At 47.1% G+C, this 18326-nt stretch overlaps 1 protein-coding gene across 5 annotated transcripts in view; it reads left to right on the top strand.

Moving 5' to 3' along the window:
- Positions 1 to 18326, top strand: part of BPI (bactericidal/permeability-increasing protein) — a 49518-nt gene that overhangs the window by 5169 nt on the left and 26023 nt on the right. For 2 of the 5 annotated variants that reach the window (XM_013968842.2, XM_013968845.2), the window contains exons 2-4: positions 13312 to 13511; positions 16677 to 16791; positions 18073 to 18201. In XM_013968842.2, coding sequence (XP_013824296.2) covers positions 13312 to 13511; positions 16677 to 16791; positions 18073 to 18201 — 444 coding nt within the window. 5 annotated transcript variants of the gene reach the window in all.

Consider the following 18326-nt stretch of genomic DNA (forward strand, 5'->3'; position numbering starts at 1 on the left):
GGTCACAAAGAGTCAGACACAGCTGAAGCGACTTAGCACGCACACATAGTATTATTCTGCTCGCAGTGCTCCATAACTGCTAAGAGAAGAATAACCTTTTCATGTGACACCTCTGTTCAAAATCCTTTAATAGCTCCTGTCACCAACGTAGTCCTGGCCTCAGGCTGTGGTGGGGGCGGGGTGGAGGATCTGAATTCTTTCAAAGGATCTAGGAATCCAAATAGTTCAGGAAGGCTTGTCTGGAAGCCAGCACACATTCCCCAGGAGGGTAAGAAATGCTCTCAACCCCACCTGCTTCCCTGCTCTCACCATCCTCCCCTCCCCCTAGGAATCTGGAATTGCTACTCCAATTGGCTGGATTCTAGAACGCTCATGGGTTCTAGTCTGATGGTGGGCAGGAGTCTTGGGGGTCTAAAGGGTACACAGTCAGGTACCCATTTTCAGTTCTGCTCTGTGCTATGTGACCGGTAAGCCTAACCCAAGCTCATTCTGGTTTTCTCCCTCTCCCTCTCTCCACCCAAGCCAGCCATTGGGGTTTCTCCCCCACGCAGTCAGCCAAAGGCTGGGAGGGGATGAGACGTAGGAAGAGACCTGCCCCTCTGCCTCTGGGTCCCAGGCCAGCCTCAGCCACTGGCCACTGGCCCAACTGACAATGAATCACTACTTTGCTTCTGAGTGTGACAGTCTGAGTTCAGCTCCCCAGGTGCAGAGGGGGCCAGGGGGTGGGGAACTGGTCGGGCAAGTTTTCGTCATTTAGAGGTCCCTTAGCCTAACTATCAAATATCGTCCAAATGTGCCCCTGCCTCTTCATCTCAAATGTCTCTAAACCCTGAGTTCAAAAAATGCAAATTCATTTTAAAAAGTCTCTAGATTTGCAGTGGCTTTTTTTTCAACCTACTGGTTGCAAACTTAACTATTATCACATGAGGATCTTCATACTTGAAAAACTTAGGGGACACTGGGCTCTGAGAACAAGACCACAACTTGCCTTTGCTTACCTCCACCTGAGCTACCCTTCCCCCACACAGTCCATGGAGGTTGCTCAGGGGTCTAAGGGGATGTGCTTCTGCAGGAATCCTGACATTTCAGAGTCAATGTCATTATGCAACCTCACAGGAAGTGCTCCCTCCCCTCTTTTTGAGGTCCTCAATATCCACATGCCACTTCTCAGTTGTATGGCCTTGGGGAAGCTACTTAATTTCTCTGAGCCTCAATTTTCTCATCTGTGAAATAGAGCCAATGATACCTACTTTCAGAGACAGGTGAGGATTATTAAAAGGGAATGTTAGCCAAGGGTTTGGCTTGGCTGTTGCCGAGGGATTCGTTTACATCCTCTAAAGACAGGGCTGCTCTTTACAGATGAGGACTCTGAGACCCAGAGAGGTGCAAAGACTCGTCCAAGTTCACATAGCCGAGTAGAGGCAAAGCCAGGGCTAAAAGCCTGGCCCCAGTCCTCACTGGCCACCCCTAACCCCAGCCTGCCCAGGTCTCCAGCCCTGTGCTCTCACCACTACCAAGCAGGGCCAGGCCGGCAATGGTTTTTTCCTTACCAGCAGCAGTCTCCAGGGCTGGCTGAGTACACACCTATTTCCCAATGTGGCTGGGGGGAAATGGCTCTGGGTGTTCCTTGGACATTTGGCAACTGTGTGTTGCATTACTTCCTGTGATGTCCCTGGGGCTGGAGGAGGCCCAGCCTGCTGGAACCAACACTGTAACCCTGGCGAAGTGTTTCAGCTTCCAGAGAGAAATGAGAAGTGAGAGGCACACACTCCCTCCCCTCTGCTCCCTAGGAGAACCTCTCTGCGTTCTGTTTCCCTGTCCCACAGCCTTCAGCTCTCACCAGAAACTGTCCCTCCTGCAAAGCCAATACCTTCAGGCTCAGAAGTGGCCTGCTTCTCTCAAACCCAAGGCTGCCCCTCCAGGGCCAAGGTCAATTCTCACCTCCTCCAGGAAGCCTCTGGGGATTGTCAAGCTGCACTTGTCCTCCTTAGGCTTCAAACAACTTATTGTCTGGAATTTATGCTCTGGGCTGTGACTCTTCTTTCATTTATTGACAATATATTTTTAAATTTTAATTTAAAAAATTGCTTGCAAGGATCTTAGTTCCTCTCCCAGGCCTGAACTGGGCCTACAGCAGTCTTAACTGCCACGCTGAGTCCTGACTACTGGGCCATCAGGGAATTCTCCTAAACTTTCAATTTTTATAAAATTTTAAAGGTTCTGAAAGGAAGGTTGTTGCTGAGCCATGAAAGATGCTGGGATTCTTGGCCTCTGGAGGAGAGGAATTCAATCTGGGGCCCAGCTTGATTGCTCAGAGCTTTTGTGTAATAAAGTTTTATTAAATTATAAAAGAGATAGAGAAAGCTTCAGACATAGACATCAGAAGGGGGCAGAAAGAGTGCCCCCCGGTAGCCTTTCAGTTTAGTTCAGTTCAGTCGCTCAGTCATGTCCAACTCTTTGTGACCCCATGAATTATAGCACGTCAGGCCTCCCTGTCCATCACCAACTCCCCGAGTTCACCCAAATTCATATCCATCGAGTCAGTGATGCCATCCAACCATCTCATCCTCTGTCGTACCCTTCTCCTCCTGCCCCTAATCCCTCCCAGCATCAGGGTCTTTTCCAATGAGTCAACTCTTCACATGAGGTGGCCAAAGTATTGGAGTTTCAGCCTCAGCATCAGCCCTTCCAATGAACACCCAGGACTGGTCTCCTTTAGGATAGACTGGTTGGATCTCCTTGCAGTCCAAGGAACTCTCAAGAGTCTTCTCCAACACCACAGTTCAAAAGCATCAATTCTTCAGCACTCAGCTTTCTTCACAGTCTAACTCTCACATCCATACATGACCACTGGAAAAACCATAGCCTTGACTAGACGGACCTTTCTTGGCAAAGTAATATCTCTGCTTTTTAATATGCTATCTAGGTTGGTCATAACTTTCCTTCCAAGGAGTAAGTGTCTTTTAATTTCATGGCTGCAATCACCATCTGCAGTGATTTTGGAGCCCCAGAAATAAAGTCTGACCCTGTTTCCAGTATTTCCCCATCTATTTGCCATGAAGTGATGGGACCAGATGCCATGATCTTCATTTTCTTAATGTTGAGCTTTAAGCCCACTTTTTCACTCTCCTCTTTCACTTTCATCAAGAGGCTTTTTAGTTCCTCTTCACTTTCTGCCATAAGGGTGTATCATCTGCATATCTGAGGTTATTGATATTTCTCTCCTTTAGCAGGATGTTATATACCTATCAGCAAGCTGTTAATTAGAGAAAGGAGATGTCTCAAAACTCAGAGTGGCACCAGGTCTCTCAACCACAACATGGACTTTGAGATAACACTGGCACCAGGTGAGTCCCTGGCCTTAAAACGATTGACATAAATCTTGAAGAAAGGCAGGTTTCCAAGTAAATATGGAGATTTATTAACATAGATTAGGGAAACAATGTATGAGTAAAACATACAGGTTTGTTGGGCCCTTATCAGTTGAACACTTCATGCAAAGATGGGCACAATAAAGGACAGAAATAGTATTGACCTAACAGAAGCAGAAGATATTAAGAGGAGGTGGCAAGAATACACAGAAGAACTATACAAAAAAGATCTTCACAACCCAGATAACCATGATGGTGTGATCACTCACCTAGAGCCAGACAATCTTGGAATGCAAAGTCAATTGGGCTCTAGGAAGCATCACTATGAATAAAGCTAGTGGAGGTGATGGAATTCCAGTTGAGCTATTTCAAATCCTAGAAGATGATGCTGTGAAAGTACTGCACTCAATATGCCAGCAAATCTGAAAAACTCAGCAGTGGCCACAGGACTGGGAAAGGTCAGTTTTCACTCAGATCCCAAAGAAAGGCAATGCCAAAGAATGTTCAAACCACCTCACAGTTGCACTCATCTCACACGCTAGCAAAGTAATGCTTAAAATTCTCCAAGCCAGGCTTCAACAGTATGTGAACTGTGAAATTCCAGATGTTCAAGCTGGGTTTAGAAAAGGCAGAGGAACCAGAGATCAAATTGTCAATATCTGTTGGAAGATTGAAAAAGGAGAGTTCCAGAAAAATATCTACTTCTCCTTTATTGACTATGCCAAAGCCTTTGACTGTGTGGATCACAACAAACTGTGGAAAATTCTTCAAGAGATGGGAATACCAGACCACCTGACCTGCCTCCTGAGAACTCTGTATGCAGGTCAAGAAGCAAAGTTAGAACTGGACATGGAACCACAGACTGGTTCCAAACAGGAAAAGGAGTACGTCAGGGCTGTATATTGTCACCCTGCTTATTTAACTTATATGCAGAGTGCAACATGAGAAATGCTGGGCTGGATGAAGCCCAAGCTGGAATCAAGATTGCCAGGAGAAACATCAATAACCTCAGATATGCAGATGATACCACCCTTATGGCAGAAAGTGAAGAGGAATTAAGGAGCCTTTTGATAAAAGTGAAAGAGGAGAGTGAAAAAGTTGGCTTAAAGCTCAACATTCAGAAAACTAAGATCATGGCATCTGGTCCCATCACTTCATGGGAAATAGATGGGGAAACTCCGGAAACAGTGACATACTTCATTCTTGGGGGCTGGAAAATCACTGCAGATGGTGACTGCAGCCATGAAATTAAAAGATGCTTACTCCTTGGAAGAAAAGCTATGACCAACTAGGCAGCATATTAAAAAGTTGAGACAAAAGTCCGTCTGGTTAAAGCTACGGTTTTTCCAGTAGTCATGTATGGACATAAGAGTTGGACCATAAAGAAAGCTGAGCACCAAAGGATTGATGCTTTTGAACTGTGGTGTTGGAGAAGACTTTTGAGAGTCCCTTGGACTGCAAGGAGATCCAACCAGTTCATCCTAAAGGAAATCAGTCCTGAATATTCATTGGAAGGACTGATGCTGAAGCTGAAACTCCAATACTTTGGCCACCTGGATGCGAAGAACTGACTCACTGGAAAAGACCCTGATGCCGGGCAAGATTGAAGGCAGAAGGAGAAGGGGACAACAGAGGATGAGATGGTTGGATGGCATCACTGACTTTATGGAAGTGAGTTTGAGCTCTGGGAGTTGGTAATGGACAGGGACACCTGGTGTGCTTCAGTCCACGGGTTCACAAAGAGTCAGACACGACTGAGTGACTGGACTATCAGTTCTGGGGCTTCCCTTGTGGCTAAGCTGGTAAAGAATCCGCCTGCAATGCAGGAGACCTGGGTTCGATCCCTGGGTTGAGAAGATACCCTGGAGAAGGGAAAGGCTACCCACTCAGTATTCTGGCCTGGAGAATTCCATGGGCTGTATAGTCCATGGAGTCTCAGAGCTGGACATGACTGAGCCACTTTCACTTCACTTCACTTACGGGTTCTGCATCTTAAGCGGAACTGACTTGGAGAAAAACTGAGTCTAGGATAAATACATAGTTCATTAACATAGATTAAGACAAACATTTCCATAAGAAAGACACACATTGGTTAGCTCAAGGTTTGAGAAAAGTTAAGCTCAGGTGGAGCCAGGTATCACGGCAACACATATTTTAAGAGAAACCTCCTTTTAATTTTGTATAGAGAAGGGGAAAAAAAAAAATCTGATACTTGTTTTTTTCCTCCTGCCACCTGAGAGAGAAATAAAAAATGTCTGACACTTGCAGCCTATTCCCTCTGTTCAGAGACCCCTGGGCTTTCTGCCCGTTACCCTCTCAGCTGCTTTCCATTTACAGCTATGACAAAATATTGGCTAGATTCCCCATGTTGTTCAGTGCATCCTTGAACCCATCTTATACCCAATAGTTTATGCCCCCCACTCCCACACCCCTCTAGTACCCCTCCTCCCTTCCCACTGGTAACCACTAGTTTGTTCTCTATGAATCCGCTTCTTTTATATTATATTCACTAGTTTGTTGTATTCATTTACTCACTACTGAATATATCTTGTGATCTACCGTAAGAACTGCACTAGTCATAAAAATATTAAGAGAAAGATTTACGCTCACCTCTAAGACAAGGTACCCAAAGGGGCCTTTTTATGAGACTCAAGGGTCTGGAAGAGACCTTTGTTAGCCTAACAAGGTAGGGGAGACACCCGCTCAAGAGGTGGTTGTTGTTGTTCGGTCACTCAGTCATGTCCGATTCTCTGCGACCCCATGGACTGTAGCTTGCCGGGCTTCTCTGTCCATGGGATTCTCCAGGCAAGAATACTGGAGTGGGTTGGAGTGGGTTGCCATGCCCTTCTCCAGCAAGAGGTTATTGCCATAGAACAAAACATCGGTTTTTTTTTTTCTTTTGGCTGCTCTGGGTCTTGGTTTGTCACGGTGCAAGGGCTTTCTCTAGTAGAGCACGGGCTTTAGAGAGCTCAGCCTCAGTAGTTGCAGTGCACAGATTTTAATTGCCCCTCAGCACATGGGATCTTAGTTCCCTAACCAGGTATCAAACCCCTATCCCCTGCCTTGGAAAGTGGATTCTTAACCACTAGACCACCAGGGAAGTCCTATGATTGCCTTTTAGAAACTACACACCCTGAGGCCTGATCTCCATAAGGTCCTATTCCTCCCTTCCCCTCCACACCCTAGGACCCTCCACGAACCCCTTCCTGTTCCTGCACCCCAAATCCAGGGTCAGTAAATAACTGACCACATACACGGGAAGCCAGACACCCAGAGGAAGTGGGGCCAGGAGGGAAAGAGCTGGTGGATCAGGGGCAGAGTGGGAGGGAGATGTTTCCTGGACTTCCACTAACCACCAGGATGGCCTCATCGTTACACTGGGCGGGGCCTGAAGAAGAGCTGCCCCCGAGGATGGAGTGTGGGGCAAATGAAGAGACAGGTGCAGCAAGTTTAAATGCCAAAGTCAAGTTCGCAAAGCAAGTAAGTGGCAAGCTGGGATCCGTGTCCAGGTCTATAAGGTTTCAGCCCACACTCCTAACTGCCTTGCTGCGCTGGGAGGGGGCGTTTCTCCCCACAGTGCCTGGCTGAGTGGCAGCTCACAGAGGCCACGTGAGCACTAGACCTCTCCTTCTGCACATGTCCAGCCCAAACCCAAAGACCTGACAACCGACGGCTCAGTGCGTGATGCCCCTAGTGTTTTCCTGGGGACTCCAGGACTCTGCAACCAGCTGGTCATGATGGTTAAATTATGACTATTTCTTGAGCACTTTCTCCATGCCAGTCGATTCACGCCTATTATTTAATCACCAGAACACCCATGTGAGCATTGTTTTCCCGTATTTAAAAAAGGAACCGAAATTTCAGAAGGGTCAAATAATTTGATCAGAGCAAATAACTTGGCTGGAACTATAAACTCAGGGCTCCAAGCCAAATGCACTTTCTTCTGGAAAAAATCAACATCCTAAGGAGCATGGATTAGAAAGGCGGAAAGAACCAGCCCATGAATCATCCACTCTTGACCCATCCCACCTCTAAATTTCTGCTGAGGTAGTACATTTTCCTATGTTGTTGAGTTGGGACAACAGGAGACAGTTTGAATGGATGACAGAACTACTCTATATTCTTATGGTGATCCTGGTTATACATAGCTGTACATGTATTAACGATTCATAGAGGTAAAAGAAACTATATGAAGTAAATATGGCATAATGTTACGATTTTACAAATTTGGGTAGTCTGTTCTTACCTTTATATTTGAAAGATTTTACAATAATAACAAAAAGGCCAAAAAAGAGGAAGAAGAAAAAGAAGAGGAGAAAGAGGAAGAGACACTGGAAAAAGCCTGTTTAGATGCGAGGGCTGGAGCTGCTGCAGTCATCTTGCAACTGTCAATGAAAAATTATTCAGTCAATCTAAGAAAGAGAAGAACATTTTTATTTAAGCAAAACTGAGGATTATAACCCAGGAATATGAGAAATTAATCTGTGAACTTAGTTTCCCCTTCTCCATTCTTTGGCCACTGAATAAAACTTGTATTGTTTCAATCTCAAACAAAAACAGGAACAGCATCTCAGAAAGCTCTGAGGGCTGTTCTCCCATTAGAAGTCAAAACACAGTTACATAAGTTTTTTGAGACAGAGGACTGTACATTAGATGATGAATCACTGACATTTTACACAATCTAGATATGCAAGTACAAGGTGATGATGAGAGCCCCTTACAAGATCAAGAAGGAATGTTACCTTTCCATCAAGAAGAGTTGTCTTCTTGATGCTGGGAGAATGCTTCTCTTTAGGGCTGAGCTGGTATTTCTGCCAACAGCGAAGATTTGGCCGATGCCTAATGCAGATACACAATGCACAGTAGAAGGGAGAGAGGAAGCCAAAGGACAGAAATAAATTTTTTATGTTTAAATTTTTCTTGTCTTGCCATAAAATATTTCACACAACCATGAAAGAAGCCACTGTAAGGGTAAATCTGAGATACTAGGGTGGCAGAGCAGACAGGTGTGGAGAGATGGTAAATTCCTGTTAATTAATGAATTCTTTTAATTCACATTTTTGTTGCAAATTTGGTGGAGGTTTTTTTCCTGTCCAGACAGCATGTGGGATCATAAAGGTGCCCCAACCAGGGATGGAATCCACAACTCCTACAGTGAAAGCGCAGAGTCTTAACCACTGGATGGCCAGGGAGGTCTTGATAGCTGTCGAATTAATCAGATTCTCAAACCTGCTCTCTCTCTGAACTTCATCTCTAAGACATGGGTAGACTGTTGAAGCCAATGTGAGCTGGGGATTTCTGTTGCTTGGGTTGAAGACACTGTCACTCACACCAAGTAAAGAGTCAGGTCTGAAGCAATGGGGCCCCACCATGGCCAGGGGCAGAACAGGAAAGGAGGTCAGAGGTTTGCTGATGGACTCATCTGGATTTGACTGAGCACAGGCATCAGAAGCCAGTGGGGCTGGCTTATTCAGAAACTTGCCAGTTGGTTTTAAGATTCTTAGGTTGTGGCAATTTAAGTTATCATTCTGTGAGTTTCCTCGTAATACCCTTTTCTTGTCTGATATCCTCACAGAGGCAATATCTGCCTGGACCCAGGGGACCCAGGAATTTGGGGCAGGTAGAGCTGCAGGTATTCAAAACTGTGTAAGATAACTTAAAAAAAAAAACTGATTTTCTGACAAGTTATCAGTCTATGTGTTTCGGCATGTATCTTCCTCGTACAGATACAGACACGGGAGTCTGGGGGCCCAGGAAGGCAGAGGTAGGGTGAAGACCCAGGGTGACAAGTTCTCTTATAAACTACCCCAAGAAGAGAGAATATTTCTCTCTAAGAAAGGCACTGCGACCTTGACAGGGACATAATTGCCTTGTGACTCAGTTTCCTTATCTTCAGAATGGAGGATAATTATTCCTCTCTCACAGGTTATTTGGGGCTTCCCTGGTGGCTCAGACAGTAAAGAATCCACCTGCAATGCAGGAGACTTGGGTTTGATCCCTGGGTTGGGAAGATCCCCTGGAGAAGGGAATGGCAACCCACTCCAGTGATCTTGGCTGAGAAATCCCATGGACAGAAGAGCCTGGCGGGCTACTATCCATGGGACACAACTGAGCAACTAACGATTTCTTCACTTTTCACTGGTTATTTAAAGGCTTGAAGACAATATATATAAAGTGTCATAGTAGATGCTCTGTCCACAGCCACTGTTTTCATTCTACAGCAAGCCAGAAGGATTCTTGTTGTGGTGGGTGGCGGCAGGAAGGGAGATCTTTTCAGAAACAGTGGAAAGAGAAGAAAGAAAAAATATTCAGAAAGTCTCATGTCCTCCAGGCTCAATGGGCTTCATTAGACTTTCATCAAATCCGAGTTGGGGAGACAGGGCGTCAGGGGGCTGATGAGGACCCAGCAGGAGAGAAGCTAGCCTCTCTGTCTGCAGCCCCGCCCCTCCTCTCATCACCATGGAGATGGTGCCCACTGCCTGGTGGGGTTCCCGCCTACACTGGACCTGAGCCTGCTGCAAAGGGAGGGGCAGGGGCCTAGCAGACAGAATTCTGACTGGAAAGTTGGAGGGAGGGTGGGGAGTGTGTGTGCTGATGCCAGCCTCCCCTACCTTGCCCTAGCTCCCAAGGTGCTGAAGGACTCAGTTTGGTGTGGGATGTATCTGTGTTTGAATCCCAGCTCTGCTAGCAGCCTAGCCGCGTGACTGTGGAAAGAACACTTCCCCTCTCGAAGCCTCAGGCTTCACATCTGTCAAAGGAAAGGGGAAAAGGTATAAGAACAAAAGCCTAGTGAAGAAAACTGCAGGTTAAGGAAGCAATGAAATACAGAGAACCGCACACACTGTTCATGAAAAAAGGGAACTTCACAAAACCGGCATTGATTACATATTTCTGTGTTGAAAGACACACCTGATCTACGCTTACCAAAAGTGGGGGGCGAGGAGAGAAATACTCTATAATACACTTCTGCTTGTCCTCTCTGGAACAGGATTGCACATAATTTTTATTTATATTTTTTTTGGTTCTTTCTCAAATTTTGGCCCATGAACATGGATTACTTTGAAAGTCAGAGTGACAGTAATAGCTACCATTTGTGAGCATGTTATGCATGGGGTATTGTGTTAAGTGCTTTACATGATTTAAAGCCCTTTATGTCTTCACAGTAACCCAAGGTGGGGGGTGTACTCTGGTTATCTTCACTTTACAAAGAGGAATCGAGGTTCAGAGAGGTTAACGGGCTTGACCAAGGTCAAACCACCACAGAGTGGCAAAGCTGAGCTTTAAAACCAGTTAAAATACCAAACTCAAAATTCAAGCATTTAATTATTACCACTATTGCCTCTCAGGACAAGAAAATGCTTAAGGCTCTGTTTCCTTAAAGGTTTTACTGTGGAAAACACCAAGAAATCAGAAGTAGAAAGAAAAATACAATTCTCAGTCATAAAATGAGTAAGTTCTGGGGATCTAATGCACAGCATGATAATTGCAGTTAATACTATACACCTGGAATTTGTTAAGAGAGTAAATCTTCATTCTCACTACACATACCAAATGACAACCACGTGAAGAGAGAGATGAGTTAATTAGTTTGGTTGTGGCAATCACTTCACAATGTATACGTATATTGAATTATCACACTATACACTTTAAATGTACATTTGACCCTTAAACAATGCAGGGGCTAGGGGTACTGACTCCCACATCCCAAGCAGTTGAAAATTCGAGTATAACTTAAGAGTCAGACCTGCATATACGTAGTTCCATCATATCTGAGGTTCCACATCTATGGATTCAACCAACCACAGGTGGTGTAGGACGGTAGTACATATTTACTGAAGGAAATCCGTATACAAATGCCCATGCACAGTTCAAACTTGTGCTGTTCAAGGAGCAACTGTGTACAATTTTGCCAATTATACCTCAGTAGAGCATAAAAAAAAGACAATATAATCAACTCTGATATCTCTACCACCCAGCTTCCCGGAAGTTCTTGGATGGAGGGATTTGGGTGGAGGGTTCAGGGAGGGGGGAAAGGAAAGGGAATGACACTCACAGCCAGAAGTCTCGACTTACACATACTACACACACACACCATACACACACACCACACACACCACACCACACACACCACACCACATGCATACACACACCACACCACACACATACCACACACACCACACCACATGCATACACACACCACACCACACACATACCACACACACCACACCACACACACCACACCACACACATACCACACACACCACACCACACACATACCACACACACCACACCACATGCATACACACACCACACCACACACATACCACACACACCACACCACATGCATACACACACCACACCACACACATACCACACACACCACACCACACACACCACACCACACACATACCACACACACCACACCACACACACCACACCACACACATACCACACACACCACACCACACACATACCACACACACCACACCACATGCATACACACACCACACCACACACATACCACACACACCACACCACACACACCACACCACACGCATACACACACCACACCACACACATACCACACACACCACACCACACACACCACACCACACACATACCACACACACCACACCACACACATACCACACACACCACCACACCACACACACATACCACACACACCACACACACATCCACACACACCCACACCACACACACCACACCACATGCATACACACACCACACCACACACAACCACACCACACCACACACACACACACCACACCACACACATACCACACACACCACACCACATGCATACACACCACACACACCACACCACACATACCACACCACACCACCACCCACCACACACCACACACACCACACCACACACACCACACCACACACATACCACACACACCACACCACATGCATACACACACCACACCACACACATACCACACACACCACACCACACACATACCACACACACCACACCACATGCATACACACACCACACCACACACACACCACACACCCCACACCACACACACCACACCACATGCATACACACACCACACCACACACATACCACACACACCACACCACATGCATACACACACCACACCACACGTACCACACCACATGCATACACACATCACACACACAATACACACATCACATACATACACAACAAACACAACCACACACACCACACACACCACACCACACCATACACACATCACACATGCATACATACACCACACATACATACACACCACAATACATACACTTACACCATACCACACACACCCTAAACATACATACACACACACCACACATGCATGCACACATCACACATACATACAACATACCACACCACATACACAAACACACCCCAAACACAACCACACACACACCACATATACATACACACACCACATATACATACACACACACCACACCACACCACACACACACCACACATGCATACACACATCACACATACATAAAACATACCACACCACATACACAAACACACCCCAAACACAACCACACACACACCACATATACATACACACACCACATATGTACACACACACACCACACCACACACACACTACACATGCATACACACATCACACATACATAAAACATACCACACCACACACACACACCCCAAACACAACCACACACACCACACATACATACACACCACACATCACACATACACACATGCCACACACACACACACACACACACACACACACACACACACACACACACAGGGCTCCCAGGCTTCAGCACTGGCTGTTCTGGGGCTGTGGCCCCAGCCATACAGTGGGAAACCGCAGGCAGGCGGCCGCCCACCCCTCTTCCGGCCCTGCTCGTGTTCCTTCCTCCTTTCTTGTTCTCCTGACTTGCATTTCCACAGCTGCCTCCTTTATAGGTCCCTGGTTCCCCTCCAGGACCTCGAGGTTTTGGCAGCTCTGCAGGACGAAGACATGGCCAGCGGCCCTGGCAGTGTGCGGAGGTGGGCAACCCTGGTGGTGCTGGTCGCCCTGGGCACGGCTGTGACGACGACGACCAACCCCGGCATCGTGGCCAGGGTCACCCAGAAAGGCCTGGACTACGGTAACTGGCTGCCTTCCTTTCCTTCTTTCCCATCACTGACTGAGCACCTGCTGTGTGCAGCCCTTTAATCCAGAGTATGGCCTGCTCACTGCTCCTTCAAGGAGGCCCTCTCACCCTGTCTTACAGAGCAAGAAGCTGGGCCAGGGTGAATTACCCAAGGTCACAGAGCTGGGAAGCCGCAGCGGAGGGGATGGAACCCTAGTCTGGAGGACTCTGAGTCCAGTGCTCAGGCCCCTCATGGTCCCCCTCCCTCTACCCAATACCCGATTCGGGCTTGGGCCCTTCACTTCCTTCCTAGCTGGTTCTCAGCCCTGATACTCGTCTGGCAGCCCCTGGCTCAGTCCTCAGCGTGGGCCGAGCTTAGGCTCCTTGAGGAGCGGGGGTGCTTGGCAGCCACACTCTGCACAGTAGCCAGCCGGGTGCCACAGACAGGATCCCCCCAGGCCACTCCCTCAGGCCCAGACGCAGCAGAGAATGTTATGAAGCAGCCTCCTGACCTGCTCAGATCGGTGCCAGGCACTATGCCAAAAGCACAAAATGTTACTAGTGGCCTTTACAGATGAGCAGACAGACTGGAAGAAGGGAGGGGGAAGGAGGTGGCCTGGATCTGAGCTCTGGTCTGTGAAGTATCGGCGTGGGGCTGCTCAATGCTGCCTCTCGGTGGCAGAGAGATGACCTGCAGAACAGTGGGGGACAGCTGGTGCCAGCGACATCAGACCCAGGAGAAGGCAGGCTCTCAGGGGCGGTGGACCCCCAGGGGAATCAGGACAGGACCAAAGTGAAGTGAAGTGAATGTTGCTCAGTCGTGTCCGACTCTTTACAACCCCATGGACTATACAATCCATGGAATTCTCTAGGCCAGAATACTGGAGTGGGAAGCCTTTCCCTTCTCCAGAGGATCTTCCCAACCCAAGGATCGAACCCAGGACTCCTGCATTACAGGCGGATTCTTAACCAGCTGAGCCACAAGGGAAGCCCAAGAATACTGGAGTGGGTAGCCTATCCCTTCTCCAGAGGATCCTCCTGACCCAGGAATCGAATCAGGGTCTCCTGAATTGCAGGTGGATTCTTTACCAATTGAGCTATCAGGAAAGCCCAGGACAGGACACCTGGTATTCCATCCCTGAATTCCTACCCCAGCCCAGGCAGGACACCTGTGAATCTCAGGGTTGCAGACGGAAGGCTCCCTGTGAGCTAGGAGAAAAGATTATGCCCCTGCCCTGTACTCAGACCTGGGGCACCTCTGGTCACTTCCCAGGAGCAGAGACTTGGGCTCAGCCTTTAAGCCTAAAAGTCTTCACATTCTGTCAGAGCAGCCTCGGTCCCGCCTTCTACTCACACCCCATACAGCCATCATGAGTGTCCTGAAGTGCAGTGGCGCGGTTCAGGACCCTCATTACTGATACTATTCAGCGGCTCCCGAGTGCCTTCAGAAGGCATCCTGGGCTTGACCTTAGAGATCCTTCGAGACCTGGCCCCTGCATATCCACTGATGGTGGCCATCCCACAGTCTCATTTCTCTCTGGGCAGTGCCAGTCTATGCCTGGTTTACTTTTGGACCCCCAGAAGGCCTGTCCCAGGGCGCGGGCTCTGGGAACAGAAGGCCTGAATTCAGATGCTGCCTCCCTCAGCTGTCAGCTGTGTGGTCACCTTTCTGAGTCTGTTTCCTTGTCTGTGAATTGGGAGGTTAAAAGACCCACTGGGCTTCTTCCCTCGTGGCTCAGTTGGTAAACACTTCCTGCAGTGTGGGAGATCTGGGTTCCAAATCAGTTCTTTTCAACCAGACTAACTACCCAGGATTGTTCAGATTCGCGTATGTTCAGTTACACGTATGTAACTTAATACATGCATGGAGCCCAGAATTGTGCCAGGAACAGAGTAAGAACCTGATAAATGTTGTTGTTGTTGTTGTTGTTACTATTATTATTACTATTGCTATTATTACTATGCTTAACTGGCTCTTGGAAAAACACAAATCCTGGGATCCATCATTTTACCGCTTATTCTTCTCATTTAACTTGTTTGCCATCTAACTTTCTCTGACGCTGTTAACCACATAATAAAGGATGGCAGAATTCCTGACCCTGGGGACATTCATTCATTTAGTCATCCATCAGGTATTAAGTTCTAGTCTCTGTGATAAATGTGGCAGACATCTGTGACATCCGTCCCTGGCCTTGGGCGGCTTACATCTAGTAGGGGAGAGAGATATTAATTGAAAAATCACATGAATAGTTGCATAATTACAAAAGGTAATGCGAGCTCCAAAAGAGATATCCACAGCATCGTGAGAATGATAACAAGAAGGATCGCACTCTTCTGATGAACCAGAGAAAGTTCCTAGAAGAAATGATGACTAGAAGCTGACCAGGTGAAGATGAGAGGAAAAGGTTTCCCAGGCAGTGGGAAAGGTGCATGCAAAGATCCTGTGGTGAGAGAGTCCAAAACCCAGACAGACACAGTGTCTGTGAGGGAAGAGCACAGAGCAGATATCAATAAACACCCACAGGATGCATGACTGGGTGTTTGGAGCGGGTGATATTTCAAACTAAGTGTTGGCGAACAAGCATGGCAAACTAGTTGGCCTAAGCATGGCTTTTACATTTTTAAATGGCTGGAGAAAAATCAAAAGGAGAATCCTGTCTCAGGCCGTGTGAAAATGATGTGTGTGCTGTGTATGCTAAGTCATTTCAGTCTTCAGTGTCCGACTCTTTGTGACCCCATGGACTTCAGCTAGCCAGGCTCCTCTGTCCATGGGTTTCTCCAGGCAAGAATACTGGGGTGGGTAGCCATGCCCTCCTCCAGGGGATCTTCCTGACCCAGGGATTGAACCCACGTCTCTCATGTCTCTTGCACTGGCAGGCGGGTTCTTTACCACTAGCGACACTGATGTGAAATTCAAATTTCATTTTCTATCAGTAAAGTTTTATTGTAACAAACCCATACCTATTTACTGACTTACTGTCAATGGCTGCTTTTGTACAATAACTTCCAAGCTGAGTGGTTGTGACGGAGAGAGTAAGATCTAAAAAACAGAAAATATTTATTATTGGGGCATTGACAACAGCCTTTAACTGAGCCCTGCTATAGACCTTTCCAATCCCACCATCTCTGCTATGAACCAGCTACATGCCTCTGACCTCTGCTTCCTCTCTCTCCTCTCAGCCTGCCAGCAGGGAGTGCTTACTCTGCAGAAAGAGTTGGAGAAGATAACAATTCCCACTTTCTCAGGAAACTTTAAGATAAAATACCTCGGGAAAGGGCAATACAGCTTCTTCAGGTAAGCCCTGTCCAGCTCAGTCCTCCGTGTTCAGGACTGTCGTGCGTTGGGGCCACCAAGACCTAGACTCATAGAGCCACAAATTCCTAAACTCAGAGAGGTTAGAGGATCCTAAAGCTAATGTTTACATCATTCTGAGGGGATACAGTCCCCAAGCTGCGTGTGGAAGAAACCACCCAAACTGTCTTTCAGGCACTCACTATGACTCCCGAGGGGATGTCATAAATCCCCAAACTCTGTGCCAAGCCCTTATGTTAACTGGGATTAGGGGTGGAGGTGAGGTTTCTATGACAGAAAACCTAATCAGAAATGACCTTAACCAGAATGTAGGGGCTCAGAGGACTGAGATGTCCCTGGAATCATCTGGCTTCAGGTTCAGCTTGAGGAAGGCCCAAATACCACTGGACCCTGTTTTTCTCTTGCCATCTCTCAGCATCTCTTCCCTCTGGAAAGGCTAATTCTCGGGTAGGATGTCCCTATACAGAGGTCATCAGCATCTTCTCAGCATTCCCAGCCCTGTAAGAGGAAGGCACCATTTTCTTACTCAAGCAAAACTCCTAGGATTCACTCTGATTGGTCCATTTTAGGTCCATACACACTGCTGGACCAATCACTGTGGCCAGGGAATAGAAAACACGGATGAGCTTGTACTGAAGTCTCAAGCTCCACCCCCTGAAGATGACCTGTGAAGTCAACTTTCTTGGGAGCAGCTTGGGCTAGATGTGGGGAAGAGTTCCTCCAAAGTAAAAATGGCAGTTGGGTTATCAACAAGAGAGGGATGTGGGTGCTGGGGAGAAAACCCATAAATGTCCTCTAACGAATTTTATGCACTCACTTAGCAGATATTTTTGAGCACCTACTATGTGTCTGATTCAGCAGGCTTTGCTATTGTACAATAGCGAAAAAAAGACAGACACATTCCACCCTTACAGAACATGTAGTCAATGGAATTACATTTGTTATCTTCACTGATCATCATACACCCTGCAAGAGAGAGGTTTTTGTGCCCATTTTACAAATGAGGAAACTGAGACTCAGGATGATTAAGCGATGTGGCCAGGATCACACAAAAGTAAACTGAAGGGGAGGATTCAAATGCAGATTTGTCTGACTTCAAAGCCTAGCCACAGAGTTCCCAAGGCTGCTCTCATCATAACTTTTGGGCTCTCTTAAAAGGGATGGGGTAAAGGACCAGGCTGGAGGGGAATGAGTCTGCACTGACCCTTGACTGAGTCCTTGTGGGGACCCCGAGGAGACTAACTGATCGTTTCCTCCTTGCAGCATGGTTATTCAAGGGTTCAATCTTCCCAATTCCCAGATCAGACCGTTGCCGGATGAGGGCCTTGATCTCTCTATCAGAGATGCCAGTATCAAGATCAGAGGAAAATGGAAGGCACGAAAGAACTTCATGTGCGTTTCCAAGCTTGTTGTTTGTTGAGTGTGTGGGTAAGCTCTTGGTGATACTTGGAAGAGGGGAGAGCCAAGATCTCAAGCACGCCCAATTTTTGCCTGGCCAAATACCATCTGGCCCCTCA

This window comes from Capra hircus, chromosome 13 (assembly GCF_001704415.2).
Source record: "Capra hircus breed San Clemente chromosome 13, ASM170441v1, whole genome shotgun sequence".
NCBI lineage: Eukaryota > Metazoa > Chordata > Mammalia > Artiodactyla > Bovidae > Capra > Capra hircus.